The sequence below is a fragment of the Peromyscus maniculatus genome, chromosome 6, assembly GCF_049852395.1.
Source record: "Peromyscus maniculatus bairdii isolate BWxNUB_F1_BW_parent chromosome 6, HU_Pman_BW_mat_3.1, whole genome shotgun sequence".
NCBI classification, from domain to species: Eukaryota; Metazoa; Chordata; class Mammalia; order Rodentia; family Cricetidae; genus Peromyscus; species Peromyscus maniculatus.
In genome coordinates, this window is record NC_134857.1 from 11,892,777 (window position 1) to 11,919,757 (window position 26,981).

At 46.4% G+C, this 26,981-nt stretch overlaps 1 protein-coding gene across 4 annotated transcripts in view; it reads right to left on the minus strand.

Annotated features, from left to right (window-relative positions):
* Tnik (TRAF2 and NCK interacting kinase) overlaps positions 1-26,981 on the minus strand; it is a 418,588-nt gene that overhangs the window by 65,149 nt on the left and 326,458 nt on the right. For 2 of the 4 annotated variants that reach the window (XM_006971168.4, XM_076573947.1), the window contains exons 13-17: positions 12,550-12,660; positions 11,711-11,797; positions 10,437-10,625; positions 4,888-5,052; positions 1,795-2,034 (exon numbers count right to left, since the gene is read on the minus strand). In XM_006971168.4, the coding sequence (XP_006971230.1) occupies positions 1,795-2,034; positions 4,888-5,052; positions 10,437-10,625; positions 11,711-11,797; positions 12,550-12,660 (792 nt within the window). The remainder of the gene's footprint in view (positions 1-1,794; positions 2,035-4,887; positions 5,053-10,436; positions 10,626-11,710; positions 11,798-12,549; positions 12,661-26,981) is intronic. The other 2 variants (XM_006971170.4, XM_016000780.3) reach the window with 1 other exon arrangement.

The following is a 26,981-nucleotide window of genomic DNA, read 5'->3' on the forward strand; positions in this document are numbered from 1 at the left end:
CAGACCGCTATACTTCCTAACCCAAACCGCAAACACCATGTTTGTGTGGCTAATTAGTAAATGCTATTTATAAAACAGAATTAATATTGAAAATACTGGAAGGGGATTCAAAATGCCTGTGCAAGTATAATAAGTGCAGGAGTATGTATTTCTAGCTCAGCTGGGAAAAGAGGAGAATTCAAATGTGGCTTTTCTCATAAAGCATACAGACACCTGCTTGTGGGGTCAGGTATTATGCAAGGGGAGTCCATTATTTACAAGAAACATATGAATATTAGTGCAGAAGATTACATTCAATGTAAGTGTCATCCTTTATTTTGAAAAAAAATTCTGTTATAATTAATGTTAACATAAAGTCGAATCAAGGAAGCAAAACAAAATGATCAAATTTATATAACACCTGTTCAAATTAAGTACTACTGCTGTTATTCCTACTTTTATTTATGTAAATAAAAACAGTTGTAGAGAAGGGCTCAGTAGATGACTAGGACCCTGACTATGTATCTTCCTAGCTTTACACACATCTACCTGGATGTTTCTAGAGAGTGGGTCAGCCACTTCCTCTTTCAGGTCTCAAGCACTGTTGCTGTTTCATTGTCAAAATAATGGCAGTCTTGCTGTGATTCCCACTTGAGAGGGAGATGATAACTGTTTGTAAATCATTAAAAACTATTTCATTTTTTTTCTGGAATTAATAACAATATTTTCAGGAAATTACGGGGCATTTCAATTATCCCAGTTTCATATGCTAAGCTCAGGAGAAAAGAGATTGATGGACCAGGAAGAATTCGTTACAAAATGTCTGCAGCATTTAAAGACAACCAGGTTGACTGTAGACACACTCCAGAACATCACTGGGGACAAACCACAGTTCAGTGAGGTAAAAGGAAATGAAAGAGTTCACGGTGGTTCTGTAGAGGGGAAAGCTAGCCATCCACTCTAAAGTTCAACCCTTTGATTGGTTAAGGCTGGGAAGAGCCTTCCTTGGCCTAGAAGGAGCATTCTTTATGTGGAGCCTACTTAAATGCCTAAAGGCAAGGCCAGCATGCATGTTTGCATACATGTGTTTTCATATGTGTGCATATGAGTGTGATAGCCATGTGCATGGATGCCTGTGGAGCCAGGGATCAATGCTGGGTATCTTCCTCAATATCTCTCTGCCTCTGCCTGAGTGTGTGCGTTTGTGCATGTGCGTGTGTGTGTGTGTGTGTGTGTGTGTGTGTGTGTGTGTGTGTGTGTGAGAGAGAGAGAGAGAGAGAGAGAGAGAGAGAGAGAGAGAGAGAGAGAGAGAGAGAGTGTCTCATTGAACTTGGGTCTCACCAATTTAGCTAGTGTATCTGGCCTTGGATCCTCTTGTCTCTGTCTCCTCAGCACTAGGATTATAGATACATGTCACCATGCCTGACATTTTCTTGAGTGCCGGGGTCCTAAATTTTCTTTTATTTATTTGGTTTGTTTAGCTATAGATGCAATAATCATTGAACATATCCACTAGTCTGTTTCCTAACATGAAGAGTAAAATGGCCTAGAGTGTTTGGGGTTGAGAGTTCTAATTCTCTATGAAGACATGCCCTTCCCTGACACTCATATTGAGTCTCTGCCCCTGTGGGAAAACAAAGATCCGAAATGATGAACGACTACTCAGGACTTAGCTTAAAGAAGGGGCCATGACAAGTGTGAGGAGTGACGTGCTCTTAGGCACAGCCATGTTCTCCAAACTGCGGAGGGGATGGAACAGTGGGCACGGATGGCGGCGGAGATGCAGACACATGGCGGTGGCGGCACTGATGCTACCTTTGGTGGAATGTCTTCCTCCTGTCGTAACCAAGAGCTTCGGTCGAACTTCTCAATGCGAGTGGGCAGAGGAGGGTTTTCTGAGGTGGGATCCGAGTTCTGGCGTGGCATCTCGACCCTGTGAGAGGTCACATTCAGAGCCTCCTGGAACCCAGACAGGCCCTTGGTGGGTTGCTCGTGCACCGACTGGGAGACGGTCAAGGCAGGTCCCTGGGATTTCACAGCTACCAGCTGAGGGATCTAAGCACACAACACAGGGCCGGCATGATTAGAAGCCCATAGGCTGAAGGGACAAAAAGTTCCGTATGCAGGACTGGAACCCATCAGAGCTATTGACAGGGTAGTTTCCAGCTAGCCATCATTGCACTTGGGATAAGCCTCACTGGCTGAGACACGCCTGCTGTACACGGCTGCACAGCCTGTTTCTCACAGCCCTTCAGGATCGTCAATGTAGAAAACACACAGGGCTTCCTCAGGGCTTCCGGCAGTGGGCTTGGTGCTTTCGCTGGAACTGCTGAGAAGTCAAGGAATAGCGTGGGAGTAGTAACAGTAATGACGTTTATCCAGCACTTCGTGGACAGCAACACGAGCTATTTTATAAGCTATCTCAAGCTCCCTCTTGTCAAGTCCTTAGCTTTGAGTGCTCTAAATGTCTTCCTTTTTTCTGAACTCCCCTAGTCCACCATGGGGTAGACACAACCAGCCTTCTTTCAGACGGGAGCAATCCCGGGTGGAAAGAGACTAAGCCACACTGATTTCACAGCTGAGCTGGAAGCCAGTGCTCCGCCCCCAGGGCCTGCACATCTCACTTCTGCAGTGTACGCTTTCCTTCCTGAGGTGTTTCTCCCAACCCTGTGTGTGCGTGTGTGTTTGGATGCAGGTGCACATGTATGTGTAGAGGCCAGAGGTCAACTTCAGAAAGTTTACCTGGTTTATAGTCTGTCGACTCCCTCCCTCCCTCCCTCCCTCCCTCCCTCCCTCTCTTTCTTTCTTGAGACAGGGTCTCTCTGTATAACTCAAACTGGTCGGGAATTTAGTGTAGGCATGACTGGCCTTTAACAACTCACAGAAACCCACCTGCCTCTATCTTCTGAGTGTTGGGATTAAAGGCGTGTGCCACACATGGCCCTCATTTTGTTTAAAACAGGGTTTCTCACTGGCTTGGAACTTGCCAGTTGGACTAAGCTGGCTGGCCAACAAGCCCCGAGGATTCCCCTGTACCCACTGTCACAGTGCTAAGTTTACAAGCATGCACCACCATGCCTGTCTTTCTTATGTGTATTCTAGGGATTGAACTTGGTCCTTGCATGGCAAGTACTGTACTGAATGGGCCATCTCCTCAGGCTCTGCAGTATCCTGATTTATACAGGGCCATCACCACTGAGAATATACACCATCCCCTGACACTGGGATGTTTCTTGAGTTATTTCAACAATTGGGCACACAGTGCTGCTGTTCATGCAGGAATGACTTCTGGGATTTTCATTTGGCCTCTTAAGAAAAATCACCCAAATCCAGGGTACAAGGGGTTCCTTCACCACTATGATGCTCATGTGAGTCTTGTAAATATTGAAGCCTATCCTGCCTCAGGGTGTATACGGTATTCATTATTGGAGCCTGAGTCCATCTTTGGGCCTGACCTGTAAGCCATAAATCATGGCTTAAAAAAGGGCGGGGATCTAGAGTGCTTCCTAAATTAAACTGCTAATTCAAGCAGTATTGATTTCCTGCTGCATTTGTACAGTGGCCTGCCAAGCCCTCTCCTGTCTGTAATTTCTGCTGGAGTGTTATGGTGGCAAGCAAGCTTTGCTTTGGTGAGTGTTCCGCTTCATCCAGAATAGACTTGCAACGTTCATCCTGATGTAAATATCATACATGTATTAGGTAACATCAAAAACACATTAACACACCTAGTACAAAACCCAAACCCACTTTAGCAGACCATTCCGAGCACCCCTAAAAACGGAAGCACTCAAAGAACGCTTTCATAGAAAGTCTATACTTTCATTCCCCATCATTTCAGAAGGGGTACTTCCCTGCAATGCTCCCCTTTAATAGGGCAAAGGTTCATTATAAGGTCAAAGCAGAAGGTTTTACAAAGAAGGGTAACCCTTGTAAAAATGTCCTCTTTTGAAGAGTCTGCAAGAGAGAATTATATACAGATAAAAACAATCAGGGGAAGGTGTATTAAGCTGGTCAGTGCTGAGAAATTTTGAATTTTGCTCATTACTGCCAGCTTAAAACACAAAAAAAGCCTTGATTTTTATCATTACTCTTTTAAGCTCCAGTTCAAACAACAGAGCATATTTCAAAGGTGACCTGAAAATACACTGGAGAAGCTTACCACAGCTGGTGCTGGGAAGAAATTTAAGATGTTTGTGTGAGAAAGGTTGTATTACCTTTTTCCCCCATGGAATTTCCATATTCTATTTCACTTTGAATTTCATCTATGCAGAACTAACCAGAAAGCTTCTTTCCTAATAGTGAAATAATCTTTCCTCACCAAATATCTCCACACAGGGCTTCTCAGCCTCTAAGGGGCACCTTAATCAACCTGGAAGGAAGGCTTTTAAAGTCAGACTGCCAGGCCTCACCCCGAGTCTCTGGTCAGCGAGTCTGAAACAACACAGGAGGAAGCATTTTCACCAAGGTCATGGGTGCCGCTGGCTGCTGGCCTGGAGCATGTCTGGAGAATGACAGGCTCAGAAGGCACATGTTTACCTCACCAAGCCCACCTGAGTTCTCCCGGTCAGATTTCCACCCATATTTCAAGGAAGGGAGGGATGTGTGTAAAGAGTCTGCCTCAGAGGTCTGCATGTGAATTGGAATTCTGCTTGTGACTACAAGAATGCTTGTCCCACCCTGCAGGACCTGCATGGATCTCCACAGTAGCCACTTCACCAAGAAGGGACTTTGAAGTTGACTCAAGGTCAATAGCTCTACCTCTTCTCTCAATGCAGAGAGGCTTCTGTCCCTCTGAATGCTATGCTAAGGGTCTTTACTTCTTTGGTCCTATGCCATGCTAGAATCTTCTAGACTTTTAATAAGCTTTCCTGGGCACAAATATTCACTGGAACAGAAGAGACATTATACCTGGGTGTCAACAGGTCTGAGCATTGGGGGTGTCCGGGCAGGCTGAACCCCACTAATGCTGAAGGACTCCGATCTTGGGGGCAGGTTGGGGTCAGAGATCCTGTTGGCAACCTTGTGAGGCATGGCAGGTGAGCTCTGTCGGTTTAGTCTTGAGCGTTCTTCTACCTAGAAGTCAAAAGACAAAGGAGCCTCAATGGCAAAAGTTGGTGTGTTCTCCAGCGAGAGTTTTCTGTAGTCACCCACACAGGCATTTTTTTGTCCCTCGAATGAATTCAAAGAGCCCAAACTTGCCATTTTTTTTTTTTTTTTTTTTTTTGCAGCAAGATCTTTTTGTCCTCTGCTTCCTTTTCTTTTCTCTTTTACTTTCTCCTTCTCCTGGAAGTTCTTGCAGTAAGCAAAGACACGCAAGACACTTGAGCCCTTGCTCTTACGTTCCCCATCAGCTTGAGTTATTTACTTCAGTTAACTGGACATTCACAGCCTGCTAAGAGTTGGTCTTGGGTTCCTTGAGCTAATATCCCACTGATTAGTCACGAAGCCATGGCAGCAGGCACGGAAATGGCATGCACCACAGATAATCAAAGGGGGCTACAGTAGGCATTGAGACAGAACAGGGGAAAATAGAAACTTGCTTTGGGTTGACTCAGGAGACAGGGGACAAGAGCCACCCAAGGACTGGCGAGGGAGAGGTGGCACACAGGAACGCTGCTCTTCTCTGCATGCCGCTGATAGGCACGTGGGCGTCCTGGATGCTGCTTAATGACATGCCTGTCTTACCCAGACTTCCTGTATCATTTTCTTTTTCTCTTCAGGGCCCTTTCCTTTCAATTGTCTCTCCCTGCTACCCAAAATACACTGATCCTCCCATTTTTTCTGTTCCCAGCATGGACTCTGTTGCCCCGCTCCCTCCGACTCGCCTCCTGCGGCCCACATTCTAGCCCTTCCCTTCTCTCCTCCCCCTTCTCCCCTCCCAACCCACTTCATTCCCATCTTGTCTTATTCTCTGGGGTTTCTCTCAGCCTAAGGACGTCCCAGGAGAAACTCAGAGAACAAGGGGCTCTTTTTAAACAGATAAAAAGTCACGCTCAGTCAGTCTATATTTATAGCAGCAGACAGGCTGTTACAGGGGACTTGAAAGTTAAATTAACAAGGTGGACATCATCGACAGACAAGACGGAAGACCTTGGTTAGCTCCAAAGGGCTAAGCCTTGTTCTGGGTTTGTCCTACACTGTCCTGTATTTCTTTAGGGTCAACACACCACTCTCCCCACTCTCCCCCCTGGCTCATTAGAGTGGAGTCCTTAACTCACATCCATTGACTCAATATTTGGGTCTGTCTGCATATTTTTGTTTCAGCTAAGGTTTAAAGTTTCTTTCTGCTGACTGATTTGAAACAAAATTCTAAAGTCCTACTCCCTCTCATCTTCCTTACTCTATTTTGAATCTCTCTAGAGACGGGCCCAATCTCCTGTTCATAGTAGGTCTGTTTTAACTTCAAACATTTAAACATGCTTCATTAAGCCGTAGACTAGGAAACAGCCCTCCTGCCTCTGGGAGCTGTAATTTGACCACCTCTCCCCCACTATGGCTTTGTGGGGTATATCCAATTGGCCTCTACTTGACTTTGGTTTTGAAATTCTAAGTCCTAGAAACTCACCACACACCAAATTATACTCACTACAAAAGGCCAGGAATATAAACCAGGAAATGTTTACTTTGTGAGTGCATAAAACATTGTATCAGCAATAATTATTCGGTATTGTACTGAGCAGAAGAGCAAAGCCCGCTGTCATTACAAGACCTGAAAGGCCCAAGAAGATGGCAGCAGCCAAGTCCAGCACCACTCTAAATGGCAGACTTCTTGTGAGAGAAGAAAGTGTGTTCTTGGACCACTGCAAATCCTTATTTCCTCACTCCCTAAATTGTACCACCTACGCCACTCATGGTTGAGCTCAGAACCCTGCCTGAGGAGTAGAAACAGTTCAGAGAAATACCTGGATTTCCATACCCTGGCCACCCAATATCCCAAATTCAGAGTGCATTGGTGGTATAGGAGTGAGCCTGTATTCATGTGTTCAGAACCAAATGTATTCAGAGTGAGGCATACTTGTGTGGTGGTAATCTAATTATACTGAAATGTGATTTTGATTGTATGTTAATAAATAAAGTTGCCCAGGGGTCAGAGCTATTAGAGCCATTGCAAGAGTGTGGCGGTGGTGGCACACGCCTTTAATCCCAGAAAGCCAGCCTTTAATCCCAGGGAGTGGTGGTAGAAAGCAAAAAGATATATAATGCATGAGGACCAGAAACTAGAAGCATTTGGCTGGTTAAGCTTTCAGGCTTTGGAGCAACACAGTTCAGCTGAGAGCTATTGGGATGAGGACACAGAAGCTTCCAGTCTGAGGAAACAGGACCAGCTGAGTAACTGGTGAGGTGAGATAGCTGTGGCTTGTTCTGTCTCTTTAAATAGACAAACAGACAGGAAATAGAGTCTCATTCGGGAAGCTGGGACACCGCAGGCGGAAGGGTGAGATTTCAGCTCTGAGCTCTGACCTCTCGGCTTTCTCTTTTGCATTATTTCTGTGTTTCTTATTTAATAAAACGGTTGGTTACATCAATATACTTGTAATGATTATTAGTGTTAGTTTTAACTGTCAAATACAGGGCAAAAAGTGAATGCCCGTTTTCACAGGTAACTTGTGTGCCTTTAGTTGTACAGAGAGGCTACTAAGCAACTCCTGGATAAATTTTCAATGCTTTCAATCAGTTCATGCATTAGATTCTACCCTTAGTGTATCTTAACCTGAAAGAATCTATGTCATATGAAATAAATAACCAGTTGTTAATTCCCAGTCAATGATGTCAAAAGGGGTCAATGTGCTGAAATTTCCTAAGCAGGAGTCTGGATAACAAAAGGATAAATCCATGAGAAGGTTGTAACAAGGAGGCATTTAGCTACACATTCAGAAGATTGTTATAGTTATTTGTGTGCTGTGTGTGTGTGTGTGTGTGTGTGTGTGTGTGTGCACATGCACATGTGTGTGCCACAACACATGTCAGAGGTCAGAGAACACCCTCTGGGAGTCAGCTCTCTCCTGCCGTGTGAGTTCCAGGGACTGAACTTGGGCTGCCAGGGCTTAGCTTGCCAGGCAACTGTCTTTAGCTGCTGAGCTTTCTTGCTGGCCCAGACTATATTTTTGTCTCAAAAAAATCTTGCCTTAAACCCTTCAGGAAGGTTGGAACACAGATGTGCTTTGCACCAAAACTTCCCCTTAATTACTGGAGGAAAGACATCAAACCAGACATTGGAAATAACATTTCACAGAGAGAAAGCTGAGTATACTTAGAAGCCGATCATTCTGATACCAGGCAGGGGCTGTGCCCCGACAACTTCTGTCTGCTAACTGAACTGAAGGTAGTTATGGGGGGAGAAAGGAAGTGACTCAGGCAGGCGGTGGTGGCGCACACCTTTAATCCCAGCACTCGGGAGGCAGAGGCAGGCGGATCTCTGTGAGTTTGAGGCCAGCCTGGTCTACAGAGCAAGTTCCAGGATAGCCAGGACTGTTACACAGAGAAATCCTGTCTTGGAAAAACAAAAACAAAAAAGTGGCTTATCCCCGGAGCAAAGATAAACACAGCTAAAAGGGGGCAGAGTCCGGATCCACTTCCATCTGCTCGAGAGGAAGGTCAGGTAGTAGAGGGTCTTCTCCGGACTCCTGCTGCAGAAAGATGGGAAGGAACTACAGGGCTATCCTCAGGGTGGGCATACAGCTCAGTGAATAAGGTGCTTTGTGAGGACCAACCCTACATGGGGTGGTACTATGCTATGGGCTGGAATTCCAGACGGGGGCTGAGCACAGACATTCTCTCTCTGCTTCCTGGGTGTGAACACAAGGTGACCAGCTGCCTCTTGCCATGCCTCCTCTGCCATGACAGACTTCAGCTCCTGCTTCCTCACGCTACCTTCATCGGTAGTTTGGCGCAGCAAGGAGAGAAGTAACTAACAGCTGGTTCAGTGCTCTATCACAAAACCAAATTATTGATCTCAGAAAAGCAGCAGCAGTTCCCCATAGGTCACTACAGGTCATGTTTATAGACTGTAACAGAAAGTGGTCCAACATGTTCCTTACACTAATCAAAATGATTGCTGTATAGACTGAGTTCTTGAACATTCAAAACATTATTTCACTGTAATAGTGAATGTCAATTACAATGGATTCAAACAGTATATAAAGGTATAAAACGTTACAGAAAATATCATTCTTTGATTGCTATCTCTCATTAGCCACCATGATTAGGGCATCATTTGCAGTATTTTCTAAACTAGTAAGATAAGATAGAAAAAATAAAAAAATAAAAATAGGTTCTTCATTCTGGTTCTGGTAACTTTTTTAAAACATTCTAGGTATAAATACCTAAAGAAACATTTCCTAGGTATTCTTACAAATAAGAAATAGCCCTAAACACACTCTAAGTGATTAGATATGTTCATAAGGATGCAAGGAAGTCAGTGGTGTCAGAAAGACAGATCTGGAGACTGATGTACCCCGTATGTGAGATGACTCAGTGACTCCTGGCATGGTCGTCAATCTTGTCTGGATTACTGATTTTTCTTTATCCATTTGGTTATAACCCCTTTACTTTTTCTTCAATCCAAATAGTTTCAAATTATATTTTATAACTAGCTCATCACAGAGCCATACCCTAAAATCCTACCTTAGTCTAAGGGTTGAGAAAGTGAAGGACTCTTACTTTGGTTGTATCTGAAATGCACATCCTAGCCACATGTGTGTATCCCACTGTACACCTCCGAGAACACATAGAATAAGGCAGGGTGAGCCGTATGCCAATGTCTCAGAACAGCAGCTGGGTTATGGGCAGGATATGATCCTTCCCAGAATCCTGTAAGATGTAAATCATGTTCTTCCACTAACAGCCCTCAGGGTACATACTCAATGGGATTCTTTGTGTGAATGTGGAGCGAGGAGGGTGTGTGGATGTGTGTGTACATGCACATGTGTGTGGAAGCCAAAGGCCAGCCTCGGTTATCACTTCCCAGGTGCCTGCCACGGCCTTGCTTTGTGACAGTCTGCCAGTGGGTCTCAGGCTGCAAACATCAGGACAGGCTGGATGGCCAGTGAGCCCCAGATATCTTCTTGACTCCTCCCCTTCATTTCTGGGATTAGAAACATTTTCCACCATGCCTGGCTTCTCATGTGGGTATTGGGTGTTACACTCAAGTCCGTGTGCTTGCAAGGTCTGAGCAGACCATCTCCCTAGCTCTTCTAAATAGACTTTTATAAGGAAAACAAATTTTTGTTGTTTTTCCCTATAAAAACCCACTTTACTCGAAAAGGTGCAGAGGAAACACACAGGAACAGCCCCGGTACACCACCATAGCTCTGCAGTGACGTTCTGGCCTCCAGACATGAAGTGCACCTCTCTTCATGTCTTCAGACTGTACAGCACCAATGGGATTCCGTGCTCCCAGTGAACGGCCTCCCAGCGGAGAACCTGCCCGGTGGACGCCGCACCTCCTCGTCCCTTACCTCTTTGGCCCAGGCCGGCTTCTCGCTGGGACTCATGCCCTCCTTGTAGTGGTACAGTGGCTTCTTCTCCAGGGGCCTCTGCTCTTGTCGCTGATGCTGGAGGGAGACCAGGTAGTCTCTCTCCTGCTTCAGCTGCCTCTGAAGCCTTTCTGCTTGCCTCTGCTCTTCCAGCTGTTTGCGCTTGTATTCCTACCCAGAGCGGAAGAGCAGAGAAAGGGCACATGACCACAGGGACCCACATCACCACACTGAGCAGTGGCGACAAAACATGCAGTGGAGGCACGGGGGAGCTGTAAACAAATGGAATTCCAAGAAGGATAAAGGGTACCCCAATAAGGCCAGGCCTCACGTCAGTCCCACACAAGAATATGTCAAGAAAAACATGGGTGCTTTAACGGCAGTGTCTACAGAACACCACGGAAAGTGACATGTCCCTGGAGAACTGCAACCTAGATGCAGGGAACTCAGATCTCTGCTCTAGGAGTTCCTAACTTGGTAGTTTGGTCATTCAAGCATATATAATAGAGTGTACAACCAAATAAACAAGTAGAGATCACCACCCTTTAAATAAAACCTGTACTAACTAAAGCTATTAGCAAGCTTATGTACAAAGTCAAAAACAAATAACAGAATGCCATCGAGTAAAAAATTGCATTAAAAAAAATGAAAGAGCGTGCACCAAGAAGCCCATTTGGAGAACTATAGAGTAGTGATAATAAAAATTCTTCCAGCGGATACGGCATGAGCAGGAAACAAAGTGTTCCCGTTGTAAGGGCAGGACTAACGGCCTGCAAATGAGAAATGACTGCAGGGCTGGGCAGGCTCTAGAGCCGAGGTACATTTGCTGTGATTGTATTCCAGCATGTTGCCAATGGCTTTAAAAATTACTCTGCAATAAACACAGTGGGGCTTGAATGCAGTTTGAACTTATAATAAGGCTGGATTCATGCTAAAGTTTCGCAAATAGAGGGAGTTAATAAAGTGTGCTAAATGGTTGAGGACTTAGCAAACGGGCTCAGGAAATTATATGGGCCTCTGTGAGATTCTGAGGTCTAGGAGATTGCAAGGGAAGACCTCATATTTTTAATTGGCATGTTAGGAGGAGGAAACACAAAGACATATATATGCAGACAAGTGCACACACACGCACACATGCACGTACACGCACACACACACACACACACACACACACACACACACACACACACGCACGCACACGCACACACTCGGGGGGAACGCCAGGCAGGTCTGCTGGCGTGTGACTGTCCCATTACCAGAAGTAGAGCTTGTTCATGCAGGAGCTGCTGCTGTAAGATCTCTAACTGTCTTTGCTCCTCCTCTAACTGTCGCCTGATGTATTCCTGGAGAGGCGGGCAGCAGAGAAGTGGGGAGAATGGAAAGAGAGGAAGAGAGAGAGAGAGAACCAGTAACTGCACCGGTGACAGGAGCGTCCCAGTGAGACACAGGGGAAAGGAAGGGAAAGTACCCAACACCTCACCACACAGGAAGAGCAGCCATAGCAAAGCCAAGGCTTTCAATGCAGTCAAGAGCACAGCCCCCTCGCAGTAGCAGCTGACTGAGATGGCCGGCATTTCACCGTCTCTATTCGGGTTTAATGAAACCAGCTCTAAGTTAAAGCTCGTCGGTAGGCTCCTCCCTTACAGACTCCACGGAATTAACAGTGCTGTGAAGTTCTGAGGCTCTAAGCCTACAGCAGGCATAGAACATATGCGCAAGGCTAGTGTGCTCACAGGCTTTGTAATAGATCCATCCTGGAGCTCACATTGTGATTTCATCGGTCAGAGAGGCCACAGATAGTTGGAGTTGGAGAGCACAAATAGCCTGAGTAGCCTGGCTCATCTTCAGTGATGGAAGAATGCAGGGGAGTCAGAAGTTCTAGGTATGTCAGGGGAGGCCCTGGCTTGGGTAGGAAGCATGAGCACTGTCGAGCTGTGCACTTGACTGTTTGAATAGGTGAGAACTGGTCGCTTGAGAAAAAGCAAAAGCCATACTAGAACAGTTCTTGGAGACTAGTAGGTTCCACATCCCAGAAATCCCTGGTGCTGTAGTACCCACGGGGCCCGCTGGGGGAGCACTTTCCACCTCCCCATACCTGCTCATGCTCTGCGCGCCTGCGCTCCTCCTCCCTGCGCATCTGCTCTTCATAGTGCCGGCGCTGTTCCCGCTCCTGCTGTTTCCGGAGCTCCTTCTCTCGCCTTTGTTGCTGTGGGTGACAGACATTATGATAGCAGTGGGCCCTGGTGATATTAGCACCAGATCTGTCCCGTGACAGACATGAGCTCTCAAGGACAGATAGATACCCGAGTGCTCAAGGCTTTTCCTCCTGGGCTCCTGGGGGACCCACTGGAACGGGGAGGGGGGGGATATCAAGAGAGCTGGAGTTACATAGACCACGTCGACATTTGCTATGGATGTGAATTCTCACCAAAACACGATCTTTCTGTGGCCATTTGGGATTGCCAAACCAGGCTACAAAACACCAGCCGTCTTTGAGCTGTCATAGACCCTTGAAATCCACTGCAATACTTACATCCTTCAGTCATTCTGATATCATGCCATACAAAGATTTCCAAAGACAAGACTCAGATAAGTAGAGTGGATATTCAAGGCCACATACTGAACAGAACTTATAGACTCTGGCCCAGACCACATCTCTGTTGCTCATACCAAGCTGCTTCTCTGTTTGCTGGAGGACTCATTTGTAAATGCAGATGTTACCTTCTTGCTCAGGTAAGACCCTATGCTAAGAGAACACCGTCATCACCTCACCATCCTCACCTCATACAATTGCCCTGCCCAAGAGTGGACAGAGTGATCCACATGCTACGTGTCTATCTTATTTAATCTTCAAAAATGCCTTTTGAAGTAGATGCCCAGTTTATCCCCAGTTTATATTCGAATCTAAGGCATGGGGAGCGTAATTGTTCAAAGTCCTGTTACTGTTTAAGGTCTGCCCCAGTAAATAGCAGAGCTAGACTTCAAAGGCAGCCATATGCTCCAGGACCTAAACTCAACTCTTCTGTAGATAGGGAGAGAGGAAATGTAGCAGAAAACCCCAAATTAACCTGGCTCCTCTTTCTGCTTTCAGAAAAGGAGAGGGGGTGCTTAGGAGACCTGAGAACCAAGCTCAGGGGCAGGTGCTCCTCGGGTAGGGGTGGTACCATTCCCCATCTCCAGAATACTCTAGAAAGTGTGTAGGGGCATGTGAATGCCTTTGGTGGCTGTCCTAGTAACTGGAGCCACATGACTGGCATTTAGCATGGGGGCAGATATACCAACATCTTGCAATGCATAGGATCACATTTAAAACAGTGTGCTCTCCAGTACTGCTGGTAGCATCTGCTTGGGGAACAGCCGTGGGCCTTTTGTGTCAGACCTGTACTGGCTTTGATTTCTTTTTCCTCAGTTAGGAGGTTCTGAGAAAACAGACCAGGGACCATTCACTCCCTGTGACATTCTCACAACACTTCATTGCTTGGTGAGGAGGGGTGAGATGTTCCAGAGAGAACAGCCTCCATTCCACTGACAAGTCAGTCCTGCAAACCAGGGAAAGAGCCGTTCTGCCACAGCTGTCTGCCACAGGCCCTCCAAACGCCAAGGATGCTGGGCGAAAGCCTTGTTTCTCTAGCTTTTCCAGTTCACCAGTGTGTGCTGTCTATCAGTGACCTCAGAATCTTCAGAAAGAAGCTCCCCTTTGGGACTCAAACTTGACAACTGCTTATCCATCTTGTCCTGTACGCGATGAGAAGCCAGCCCCTGCAGACCTGTGTGCAGCCACATGACGCAATAGGGCTTGCATTTTCAAAAAGCTCCCACCAACTCTCAGGCACTAACAAGGCAGGGTGAGGCCTTCGTACAGGTCTAGACATGAGCCAAGAGGGCATTGATGATGTAACAAGGGCAGGCTGGGTACCACTGTTATCCTTTCTGCTAAGGAAGGAGAAGTTGCACAGAGGAAGAAAGCTTCCAGATTTCTAGCCACTCTAAAGTGACTGGTGCACGCCTTTAATCCCAGCACTCGGGAGGCAGAGACAGGTGGATCTCTGTGAGTTCGAGGCCAGCCTGGGCTACCAAGTGAGTTCCAGGACAGCCAGGGCGTTATATAGAGAAACTTATCTCAAAAAACAAAATAAATAAGTAAGTCAATCAGTCAATAAAACAAACGGCTGGCCTGGATGCCTACTTAGGAATTAAGCATGCAAACATAAAAGAGGGAGATTCTCCTGACGGGGACTTGAGAATGGGCGGAGCTCTGGGGTAAGGAGCATCCTGTATCCTGTAACAAAGAGAAGGAAAAACAGGGGTGTGCTGATCCCAGACAAGCAATTATTTGTTTCACAGAAAAAATAATTCAGAGGAACACAAGGGGAAAACATCATCATAGGAACTGGCTGAATAATTTGGATTGCAGACCCTAATCAGTGGCATTTCCAACACTCAGCTGATGTGAATTAGCGCCAGCCCAGAGAATAAAATAATTATGTGTACTGATCTGGCTCCTGGCAGGAAATAGTCCTCATTTAGCTAACATTTCAAGTTTGTTACTCTTATTGGTTTCTTTCTTGAGGAAAAAAAATAATCAAGCCCTTTGAAGATTTAGCTGAATCTTATGTGGAAGATTTGTCCGTTTTCAGTCCGTCTGCCAGGAATCAATACTGTTTTATAATTACATGCCACTCAGGTTCCCACACAAGGCACACACAGTATTGATCGCAATGGAAGAAGGTAGGCTTCCCAAGTGTTCTGCAGCTTCTGAGAAAGACACTCAAAAGTGGCTAATAATTAATAACGATCTCACTCAGATCAGTCACTGGTCACACATGGAGGCATCTGCCAGGGCTTCGGTTCCCACTGTGAAGTTAGAAAAATAAATTACCTCCCCAGCCTTCCGAGGGCACCCTGCCAATTTCCAACTGTGTGTCTCAAGGTTGATGCCTTTCCTAGAAAGATGTTTATGGTCTCTCCTTTTGGGCATGGAGCTGTTGGAAGAGACATATCAAAACACGTCAAAGAAAATTTCTGCCTTTGGTGGCTCTCTCTACAAGCAGCTCTTAGAGGACAAGGCCATGGCTCAACTCCTGCTCAGCTTCAGCCTCGTATAGGTCATGGTACCCGGCAGGTACATGTAGTGATGTGTTGTGCTAGACATGATGCTGTGTGGCTATAATCCTACCCAGCACTGGAAAGGCTGAGGCAGAAGGAATACCAGGAGTTTAAGATCAGTCAGGGCTATAGAATGAGACTCTGTTCAAAGGAAAAGTATCTGGAACTCAACAGAACGAAAACCTTGGGACGGGGGTGCGGGGTGAGAAGACACTAACACACTATTCTTTTAAAGCATTTTGGTATTTTCTTCTAATCAGTACAAATGACATGTATTGCATCATGATTTATATTACTTTTTGTGTTAGTTTTATCAATTTTGTGATCTAGATTGAAAGCTACTGTGTCTCCATTCTAGGTTTTATCTTTTAAAAATGATTTATTTACTTAATTTTTATTTGTGTATGTATGTGTGCCTGAATGAATTTATGTATACCACACACACATATCACCCTAAGGGGCCAGAAGAGGGTGTTGGATGCCCCTGCACTGGGGTCACAGGCAGCCGTTAGCCACCCGGTGTGGATCCTAGGGACTGAACCACGCTTCTTCGCAAGATCAGGAAGCCCTTTTAATGGCTGAGCCGTCTTGGCAGCCTCCAGCTCTGCCTTGTATGTTTCTCACACACATTGGGTCGTTGCTCATATTTGTTGCATTGATGACTGAAGGCCAGAAAAACAACCCAAGGGGAATGTGCTAGCCGATTTTAACTGTCTGCTTGACACAGCCTAGAATCACCTGGGACAAGAGTTTTAATTTGGGAATTGTCTAGATCAGGTTGCTCTGTGAGCGTGTCTGTAGAGAACTGTCTTGATAATTGATGGAGGAGGACTCAGCCCACTATGGGCAGCACCACTTCATGGGGTGGGCTGGACAGAGTGAGAAAAGCTAGCTGAAAGCAAGCAGCATTGCTGATTTGTTTCTCCCTGCTCTCGATTGTGGATGTGATGTGACCGGCCACTTGAGTTCCCGCCTTGATTTTATGCAATAATGGATGGCAAGGTGAACTTTTGAGCGAAATAAACCCTTTCTCTCCATAGTGGCTTTTTAGTCAGGGTATTCGTCACAGCAGCAGAAAGAAAACTATGACTGAGTGCAAGGAAGCCTTCCAGAAACTGAAATCAGACCTGCCCTTCTGAGGCGTCTCTCACAGGCTAGAAGTCCTTCACAGAATGCCCAAATGAGATTGAGAACGTTGCAAAATCCAAACAGCAACCAAACCACAGTGGCCTGCAATTGGTCCTGACACAACTATTTGCCATGTTGGAGAAAAGTATGAAAATAAAATAAGGTTGCAAACCTGAGCTGGAAAGAATGAGGAGGAAGATTAAAGCAGTATTCTTAGGTTGCATTTGAATTACGTTTAATGATTATCGTGGTCCTGCCATTAGAGAGAATGTCTTTAGCCAGCCAGATGACAGTTCTTGGCAGCTAATGCCACTCACAAGGAGTGAGCTAGAAGTTCTCATCTGTATCTTCTGGGAGGCATTGCCAACAGTTGATTTCCCTAAAATTAGAAATTCAGTTGGTTCTTAACAGAGTTTCAATGTTTTTCTCCTGGTTGGAGTGAAGGAAAGCAGTGCCCTGCATGCTCTCCGGGTGACACAGTCGGGGCCTTATCATCTGGTGCAGATGTGGTCCTTCCTGCACGTATGCCTTCTGTGGCGCTGCACCGACCGGGGAGAGGAGAAATTGCTATTTCCCCTCAGTGTGCCCAACATCTGACAAAAACCACTGAAGGAAGGAAGGAAGGGCTTCTCTCTGCTCAGGGTCTGACGGTGCGTCATGGACATTATGTCCATCGTGAACAGGGAGGCGTGGAGTTAGGAGTGGGAGGCAGCTGGTCCCACTGAGTCAGGAAGTGGAGAGATGGAAGCTGGTGCTCAGCTTGCCTTCTCCTTCCTTCCGTCCTCTGGACCCTCAGCCCAGGGATTGGTGCCACCATCCTCAGCTAAACCTGTCTGGAGACATTCTCAGATATGCCTGGAGGTGATTCGAAATCCAGTCAAGTCGACAAGGAAGATTAGCCATCCCCGGGCAGGTTCTGATCCTCCGCTTGCCCGTCCATTTAGGACGCTCCTAGGTGGATGGTGTTTGCAAGTGAGCTGGTTAGTCAGTTTCGGTGAGGAAGTATTAAAGCTTCCAGTCTTCACATTCCTGCCAGAGGCTGTCACTGCAACCCTCAGACAGACTTCTCACAGGCGTGGGGACACACAGTCACTCCTGAGTGACATTACGGGGCACACCTTCTCCTCTGATGGACAACTGGGATCTCTGCTGGGCTTCTTAGGTGCCAGGATGCTCAGAGCCATACCGATGGCCACATCTGCCAGCTGTTATGACTGAATGTCACGTTACGTAAGAATTCAATGAACCAGCCCAGTTCCTGCTTTTAACTCATCTTTCTCTTCTATTTTATGTTCCTTTTTATTTTCTTATAAATTTTATTTTTACTTGTATTAACCACTATAAGCAATATTAAGTTCTCTTTTTGGAATGAAGAAAAGTTACAGAGAAACATAACAAATAGTAGACAACAGACGACCCTTGCTTCTATGTTTGTCTTCTATACATCCCACATTTTCATCCTATGAGCCCAGAGAGACACCCACACTTGAGAATATTTCCTAATTGTAATGTTCATGTAGTGGGGTAGGGAGAGGAGTCAGGAAGGCTTGGAGATAGAACACTGGATCAAAAATACATTCTCTACAAACATTTAATGAGAGAGTCAGTGTTGTATGTTGAATTAGGTACTATCATCTAAACTTCTAATACAGTGGCCCTGTAGACCTTCAAAGGGTCTGAGCCAGGATGTGCTGCCTTGCAAAGGAAAAAAAAAGATTCTGAATGAAAAATGATGGGCTGCCCTTGGAGAGTTCCAGAGTGACCTCCTGGAAGTGGTGAGAGGAGACCCCACGAGGACCATGACAGATCTGGCTTGCTCTATAGAGGACTGGAGAGCAGCTACTTCGGGATGATGTCTGGCTTCTCAGCAAGGGCCTCAAGCCATCCCTTCAGTTCAGGGCTCTGTGATCAAGGGTGCTCTTCATGAAAGGGCCACTGTGGTCCTTTGAATCATCTACACATCACACATGCTCCTTACTTTAAACAGGACTGCTCACTTCAAGCTTTCCAGGAGCTGTACTTGTGACAAAGGCATTCATACACATCTGGACATTCTATGTCTAGTGTTTGCCCAAGCTTCAATTTGGGAAAGACCATTGGAAAATAACCACTGCAGAAGGAGGGCATGGGTGCCTTGTCATGAAAAGTAGAGGTCCAAGCATTTTTTAAAAATAGGCAGGGCACAAAAATGATGAAGTGGCCAGGCACCTCTGATTTTATAACACACCAGTGTAATAAACAGAATGAAAGGAATAATAATGCCAAATAAGGATCAAAGGTCTGCGAGTTTATGACACCATGCACCTCTTGTGGTATCATGTACATTTCTAAGGCTTTTACTCCTGTTACCTTGTCTAGTTTCCCCTCCTTTTGAGACAAGTACACCATCACTCTGTGTGCAGCTAAGGACAGCACCACACCCAGCCTGCATCTTACTGGAGTCCAGTCCGGGGTAAGCGGATAGTCAGGGCATATACTCTGCATAGTTCTGCCATGTGCATGTATACCAACAGGGCATATACTCTGCATAGTTCTGCCATGTGCATGTATACCAACAGGACATATACTCTGCATAGTTCTGACATGTGCATGTATACCAACAGGGCATATACTCCGCATAGTTCTGCCATGTGCATGTATACCAACAGGGCATATACTCTGCATAGTTCTGACATGTGCATGTATACCAACAGGGCATATACTCTGCATAGTTCTGACATGTGCATGTATACCAACAGGGCATATACTCTGCATAGTTCTGACATGTGCATGTATACCAAGTGAACCATGTCTGTGGTTTTGCCAATTGTCCTTTTTCTGTCTTGACCCTTTCTTTATAGAAACAGTAACCAGAGGGCCCTGGAGAGGCTAGACAGGCTAGAGATAGTCCACCCCTTCTTTTTGCTTTAATCCGAGGCCGGAAGGAAGCCTCGTCTCTACTGAAAGGCACTTTTGATCAGCGGGCAGCCCATGGTTAAGCTCCCTGAGAACACACGTGCAAGCTGCTCTTTTACGGATAAAAGGGGAAAGGAAGGTTCTAGGCTGATTTTGCCTTGAGCAACCTTAATGAAGAAATCAGATCCCATCTCTGCCATGAATGGTTGTAAACGTGATTATTCATGAGCTCCCGGTTATATCCCAAGTCTCGGTTTCTCCAGGAACTAGGGCTTCTCCAGGCACCACACGGAGGAAAGGAATGGCGCAGTGGTCATCTCTAATACACAAGACTCTGTGGCTTAGCATAAGTGTCAAGTGCAGATAAAACCCTTTAATTCCTGCCCTAACACGCCAAAGCCCCAGTGAGAGAGCCTGGGACTGAGTGCCATGGAAACAAGCGTGTTATCAGTGAGTTAATGGATACTGCATTCACAGAGAGGGCCATTCCAGGGTGTCTGAGCTGATGTTGAAGGTGCCGACTTACATCCCCTGTGGAAAGGAGAACTCTTCAAACACTTCCTGTGCTGATGAGGAAGGCATTTTGGATATTTGGCAGAATGTATTTGAATGTAGCATATCACAAGGGCTGAGTCAATAACAAGACAAATTTTCCAACATTAGAGTTGTTAAGAAAGAAATAGGAATGTGCTGCCAAAGCCCACGGCTTTGTAAGGAGGCATGGCCACAGGGAAGTCAGGGAGTCTGTCTGACCAACGCTGTTCTTGCTTTTAGAGAGCAGCTGGCTGAGATCACTGTGTAGGCGATGGTCTACTCAAGTGGCTCACCGAAGAAAACAAAAGTAGAAATGGAAACAGTCCCATTTCAGTGTCCTGTGAATGAATGTCCCAATGACACCATTTTATTGCAGATCTCCTAGGTAAGGCATAACTAAGAAAACTGTGAACTACAAGGCACATGGACCGGTCATAACAACAGAGGCTGTGAGAAGACCCTGGATGATGGAGGCCAGGCCTGTGACCCATGATGCATGTTCAGGCAGGCCTTGACTACTTACTAATTCTGCATGTATGTAATCAAAGGCACTCTAGATAAATCAAGGGTTAGTGCCTGACTCTGATCTTGCTCTGTAACATTAGAAGTGGTAGGCACCAGATACCAGGCAGTCCTCTCCATTCTTGAAAAGCACAGGAGGGGGTCTGTACAAAGCGAGGACACCTTTCAGCAGCATCTCTAACCTCGGTACAGGGTTTAAAACCCTCCCTCCACAGGGCTCAGAGGCACCGCACACAAAGCCAGACCTCCTGCTGCAAAAGCAAGCTCTCTGGGACTGACTGAGTAGTGGGCACCCTCCCTTCATGTTTGTCTTCGGAGACACACTCTTGTGTAGCCCAGGCTGGCCTCAACCGTGCTGTGTCTACTATACTACCCTTGAACTATGGAGAATTCTGCTTCTTAAGTGCTGGAATTACAGGCACATGCCACCATGCCCAGCAATTACCAGATACTGTTATGGCACATGCCACCGTGGCCAGAGATCACTAGATACTGTTATAAATTCTTTTTATGAATTGACTCAATCTCTCAAATGATTATTATCCCATTTTGTAAATGAGTAAGCTGATGAATAACAAAATCAGGATTTGCTCAGGATGACTAAGGCAGAAAATGGAGGGGTAGAGATTGGCAGCAAAGCTAATGTGCCCGTCTTCTTGGTGAATAACCACTCCTAGGGCTCTGCATCTCTCCTGCCCGAGGCTTACTACACAGACCTGGGAAGATCTCTATCTTACGGGTCTTGTTTAGATCTTAGACAAGCCTTCATATAACCACTTGATAGTAATGCAGGGATTATACTTAATGATTGTGGTGGTTAGTTTTAAATGTCAACTTGCCACAACTTAGAAATCATCTGGGAAGGAAGCTTGCCTCGACCAGGTGAGCATGTTTGTGGAGGACTGTCCTGACTGTTGACTGCTGTGGGGAGACCTCCCACTGCAGGCAGCACCATTCCCTGCACAGACGCCCTGGACAGCGGAGGTGAAGAAGCAAGCTAACATGGATGCATTTCTTTCTGCTCTTGATTTACAGATTTAATCAGACTAACTGCTTTGAGTTTCTGCTTTTATTCCCCCCCCCCATGATAGTCTGCAGCATGAAGTTGTAAGACAAACAAACCCCTGTCTCCCCAAGATGCTTTTGGTCAGGTGTTTTATCAGAGCAACAAACAAGAAACTAAGACAATGACAGAAAGGAAAAAGCCACCACAAAGGGGTGGACAGGGAAGGCACATTAGTGAAAATAGAATAAAAAAATCTTCTCTATAAAAGTAAAATAAACGATCCTTGGTGACTTAGTCTCTCGCCGTTCCTGAATACAACAAAACATTAGTACAAAAATCTTAGCCTATGTCTTGTGTCAGGCGTGTTTTTCACATAGTTCCCACGGTGATCCTCCGAAGTCAATATAACTGTGCTGAATATACATGTAAAGCAGCTGAGGTTCAGAGAGGTTAAGTAAACTTCCCAAGACCGCAGAGCTGGAATTAAACCTGGCCTCCTGGCCTACAAAGCTGGGGTAGTTTACTCTCACACTCACCTACCAGACCGTTTTCCCTTCCCACCACATTCTGAGGGGGTGTTGTAACAAGTGTTCATTCCAAAGCCTGAGAAGGTGCTTGCCTTCTGGCCCATTTCTTTTCATAAACTCCAGCTTTCGCTGCGTATAGGAAGAAGCTCAAACGTTGAAAATTCCTCTGGCCTTAGTCAGAACAGCAACAGTTACTGCCCCCGGAACGCCACGTGTTGGCGATATGCTGGAGGTTTCTGGGAATTGCTTGGTTAATAGCTGCATAAGATGCTATTGTTACCCTGAGTTTTAGAAGTGTGGAAACTGAGGCAGAGGAATGCTAATGAATGCACTCAGAGTCACACAGTGAAAAAGGAAAGCCAGGATCCTGGTCTTGGCAGCACGAGGGGCTGAGGCTGATTCACTTGTGTTTTGTTTTTGAGATAGGGTCTTGAAATGCATCCTAGGTTGGCCTTGAACTCATAGCAATCCTCCTGTCTCTGACTCCCAAATACTGAGATTTCAGGTGTGGGCCATCACATCTGGTTCTTGTAGTGGATGTTGCTGACTAAAATACTGCATCCTTCTCAATAGTCTTCTACTTCATTGTCTGAAGCGGAGCTTCAATATGTGGCGCCTACATATTGACTCTTAAATTTTTCCATTAATATGATGGCAAGCTGAGAGAAACTACTGGTCTTTTCAAAAAATCCTATGCAAGATCAATCAGCGCCAGGGACCTGATCAAAATTCAGTAGTCTGTTCCAGAGCAGGGCCACAGCGCTTCCAGGGGCCGGCTTGCTCTGATGCACAGTGCCAGGGGGAGGTTTGTCCCAGCTGAGTAATAAAAATGCTTACTGAGCTGGAAAAATAGGAGAGAGGATCCCTGTGTAGTTTTGTCACTAGTGATGAACTGACTCACCTTGACTGAGTTTCAGCAAGTTCCTGGAACTTACTTGTGTATTTTCCTCTATCAATGGTCAAAACTGGTCTGGTTACCACCATTTAATCAGCCCCAGGCCATGCCCTTGTCTAAGCAGATCCATGACTACATTGAGCTATAGTCAAGGTCCTTCTGAGAATTACCAACACTGATCCCAGCCGTATGCACGCAGGCGCAGAACAAAAGCAATGGGCACAGAAAGTGTCCTTAGGGGCCCCTGGTGGGAGCTGACATCTGAGGTCACCAAATACGAGAGCTCCAGCCCATCATTCCTGTGATACCAGGTAGGCAGCCACGAGGCCTTTATTCAGAATTGGGAATATGATTCCCAGCATGCCCACAAAAGCCCATATGACCAAAGGAAGCTAAATTTTCAAGCAGAACTACACAGTTTCTATGTGCCCATGCAGCCCAAGTTCCTGTGCTAGCCACCAGAGACACAAGTGTCTACCACAGGCTAGGCTGGCAGATAAGGAGAGGGATACAATCCTCTGGGAGCAAGGATTGTTGTGATCCAGGTTCAGCACTTACAGCCAACCCATTATGTGACAATCTGCTTTCTTCCCTTAAGCTATAGCATTTACCATTAGGACACAGCATTGACATCTGCAGGTTTATTCCTGACAACACCACAACAGAGTCACAAAAAACACACACAGACTGAGGGCGCTTTAAGTAAGCTGGCTGGGCCGCATTCATAGCAATTCTGGGCTGCATGTGGCCTCATGTGCCTGTCTGTGGGTGGCTGGTTGGACACACCCAGGGCAAGAGAAAGGTCCACAAAGATAAAGCCAGTGTAAATGACCAACTCCACGTGCTCCCGATTCTTCCGAGAAGCCTGGTTCCCACTGACCATCGCACGGCAGGAGGATCAGCCCTCAGGCGTGCGGACACCTTCCACTCAGGCCATGGAGCTGAGGGTATCTCTCTGTGCACAGTGCCTTACTCACACCCACGGAAGAAGCGCCCATAAATGCCACTGAAGAACACCGAGGAGGCCTTGTGGTAGCACTGGCCTGGTGTGTGAAGGAGAACCTAGTTCAACGCTGAACACCTGCTCAGCACAGCTGTTTGCCATGGCCCAGAGATCACCAGCTGTGCAAGGCAAACTACCACAGAGCTACAAGCCAGGGCTAGGGTGTAAAACAGTGTCATGAAGCAAGACGCTGCAGCGAAGCCCCCGAACATGACACATGATTTAGTTTGGAGCTGCCCTCGGGGAGGATTTCATACTGACTAAGAACTTGGGTTCAACAGCCCAGAGTTCATGTGACAAACAAACAAACTGGGTTTGGAGAGATAGCTCAGCGAGGAAAGTGCTGCTCTACAAGGAAGAGGACACGGGTTCAATCCCCAGGACCCACATGAAAAACGTTGGGCGTCCTGGTGCATATTTGTAAAGCCAGCACTAGGTGGGTGGAGATGGGAAGGTCCTGGGGCCTCCTGGCCAGCTGGCCTAGCCTGCTTAGCGAGTTTTAGGCCTGTGAGAGAACCCATCACCAGAGAAAAGATGGGCAGCACCTGAAGAATGCCCTTTGAGGTTCCATCCTGACCTGTACAGACATGCACACATGAGCATGTGCACTCCCATGTGAACATCCACATGAACACTAACACATATACAGACACACCAACATTTTAAAAACGTGAAGGCCACATCTGCTCTTCACATGGTGAGAATCCTGTGAATTTTAAATGCTCATTGGTAGTGTGGCTTGTCCAGGGCTCCCTGGCCAGTGCTTTTAGCCTGAAACCAATGATAATGAACCAGTAACCAAATGGAGCCGAAGTAGTGGAGATTGTGATACCTGGGAAGCAGGAACCTGGGAAATGCCCCACCAAGGGAGACTGTGATACCCCGGAAGCGGGAACCTGAGAAATGGGGAGACTGTCATACCCCGGAAGCAGGGACCTGGGAAATGGGGAGACTGTCATACCAGGGAAGCGGAACCTGGGAAATGGGGAGACTGTCATACCCCGGAAGCGGAACCTGGGAAATGGGGAGACTGTCATACCAGGGAAGCGGAACCTGGGAAATGCCCCACCAAGGAAAACAGGCCAGCCAATGTTCAGGGAGCAGTTCAGCAGAGGGTTTAATCCACCCAGAAGGAGGAGGTCTTAAGTCCAAGGAGCAAAGTCTGTGGTGTTCCAGAGTTCTGAGAGACTAAAGGAAACTGTGGTCCTTGGCTGGGGGCCAGTCCAAGAGCCGTGGGTGGCCTGGGCAGGTTGCAGGCAGTGATAGTTCAGCAGAGCTGCCAGCATCTAAGACTCTCGGGTGTGCCCCAGGGGGGACCAGAGGTCACTTCTGTACCTTACATGTACACTCTACCTGTGCGCTACCGCGGGGCCTCCATCTACCAGACTCAAGAGAAGAGAACAGGGACTTTACACCCTCACGTGGTGGGAATCTTTACACGAGTGTCCTGAACTTACCCACAGATTGGAAAGCACATTATGTCCTGATTGCTGTTCACAGAAGGTCTCAAAGTCCACCTCTGAGGACCAGCGCTCAAGGCTCTGATTCACACCTGTCTCGGAACCCTCACATGGACACTGGGATCGGAGAGACCAGCATGCGCCCTGCTTTGCAGTTACTGACCCTCTTCACTCACTGTCCTCTTTGTTTTCCATTTCTTTTCTTTTTAATTTTCAAAGCTTAAAAAGTGTGCACACAAAATACTAGTTTTCATTACAGCATTTTATATGCACATATCATGTACTTTGCTCATATTCACTCCTCATTGTCTCCTTGTCAATGTCATGTGGTCAGTGCTTCACAATCACTAGAAATTGTCACTTAGTCACTTGATAAATAAAGGTAGAAACCTCAGATATCTCATAGCAGGTACAAGAGAAGGAAAAATGAAAAAATAAAGACAGAAAATGCACTTCTTGAGAGAAAATGAAATACAAGATTCCACATCTAAGCAACTCCCTGCATGGTAGCTTGAACACAGAAGTCACTCAATAAACAAATCATTGTAAGTGTAGAGGATTATTGTTGAAGGTCTGAAAATAATGTCCCAGGGTCCTAATGAGGTTGCCAGGATTTACTGAAAAGTGACCTGAGGTCCTCATAGACTTAAATGAGGGAATCTGGACCATGATGGGCTGTTAAAAAGGTGATCCGATCCTGTAGCCCCCAACCTCTCACTCTCTAGTGGGCCATTTTAAAAAGCAAAAATCAAGGAACCCATGAGCAAGGAGCAGACTGGAATTCGGGAGACCCCTAACATTACCACCCTGCTCCCATACAGCTGTGGACCCTCTCACTTGCCTCCCAATTTCCCCACTGACTGAACAATCTCAGTTTCTTACTGACCTGGAGGCTCTCATTTATCTGGCAGAAGGAGGAATGCTTGGAGATGTGGATGAAGTTCCAGGAAAAAGAATTAAACAAAGATCTATAGTTTACAAGGGTGAGAACCTTGTGTGGGACGTAACATCCAAGAGCCCACGATCAGTGATGAGGTTTCCTGTCCAGAGGACAGCAGCACAGCATCTGCTGCTGAGAGCAGATCATGCCTGCCAGCTGCAGGAAGTGTCCCGGGCAGGAGGGAGCATGAGGAACGTGGCTCCTGGTGTCAGAAGAGCATCTGAAGAAGGGTCTGGTTTTCCTGGCATGTGGTGACCGGCCTGTCCACTATGGCTTAGTTAGTGCTCATCTTTCACTCTCAGCCTTCGGCTCACTAATTTGCATGTTTATTTTCTCATTCCACAAATATTCCTAAGTGTCTAATATATGTGACATGCTCTTTTAGGCACTAGAGAAGGCCAGGGGAGAAAAGAAGCCCACGGCCTTTCCAATGGGGAGCTGGAACCAAATATAGAGTGTCTGAAGTTGGTCAGAGCCATGCCAATAGACATAAGCAGTAGAATATGCTGGC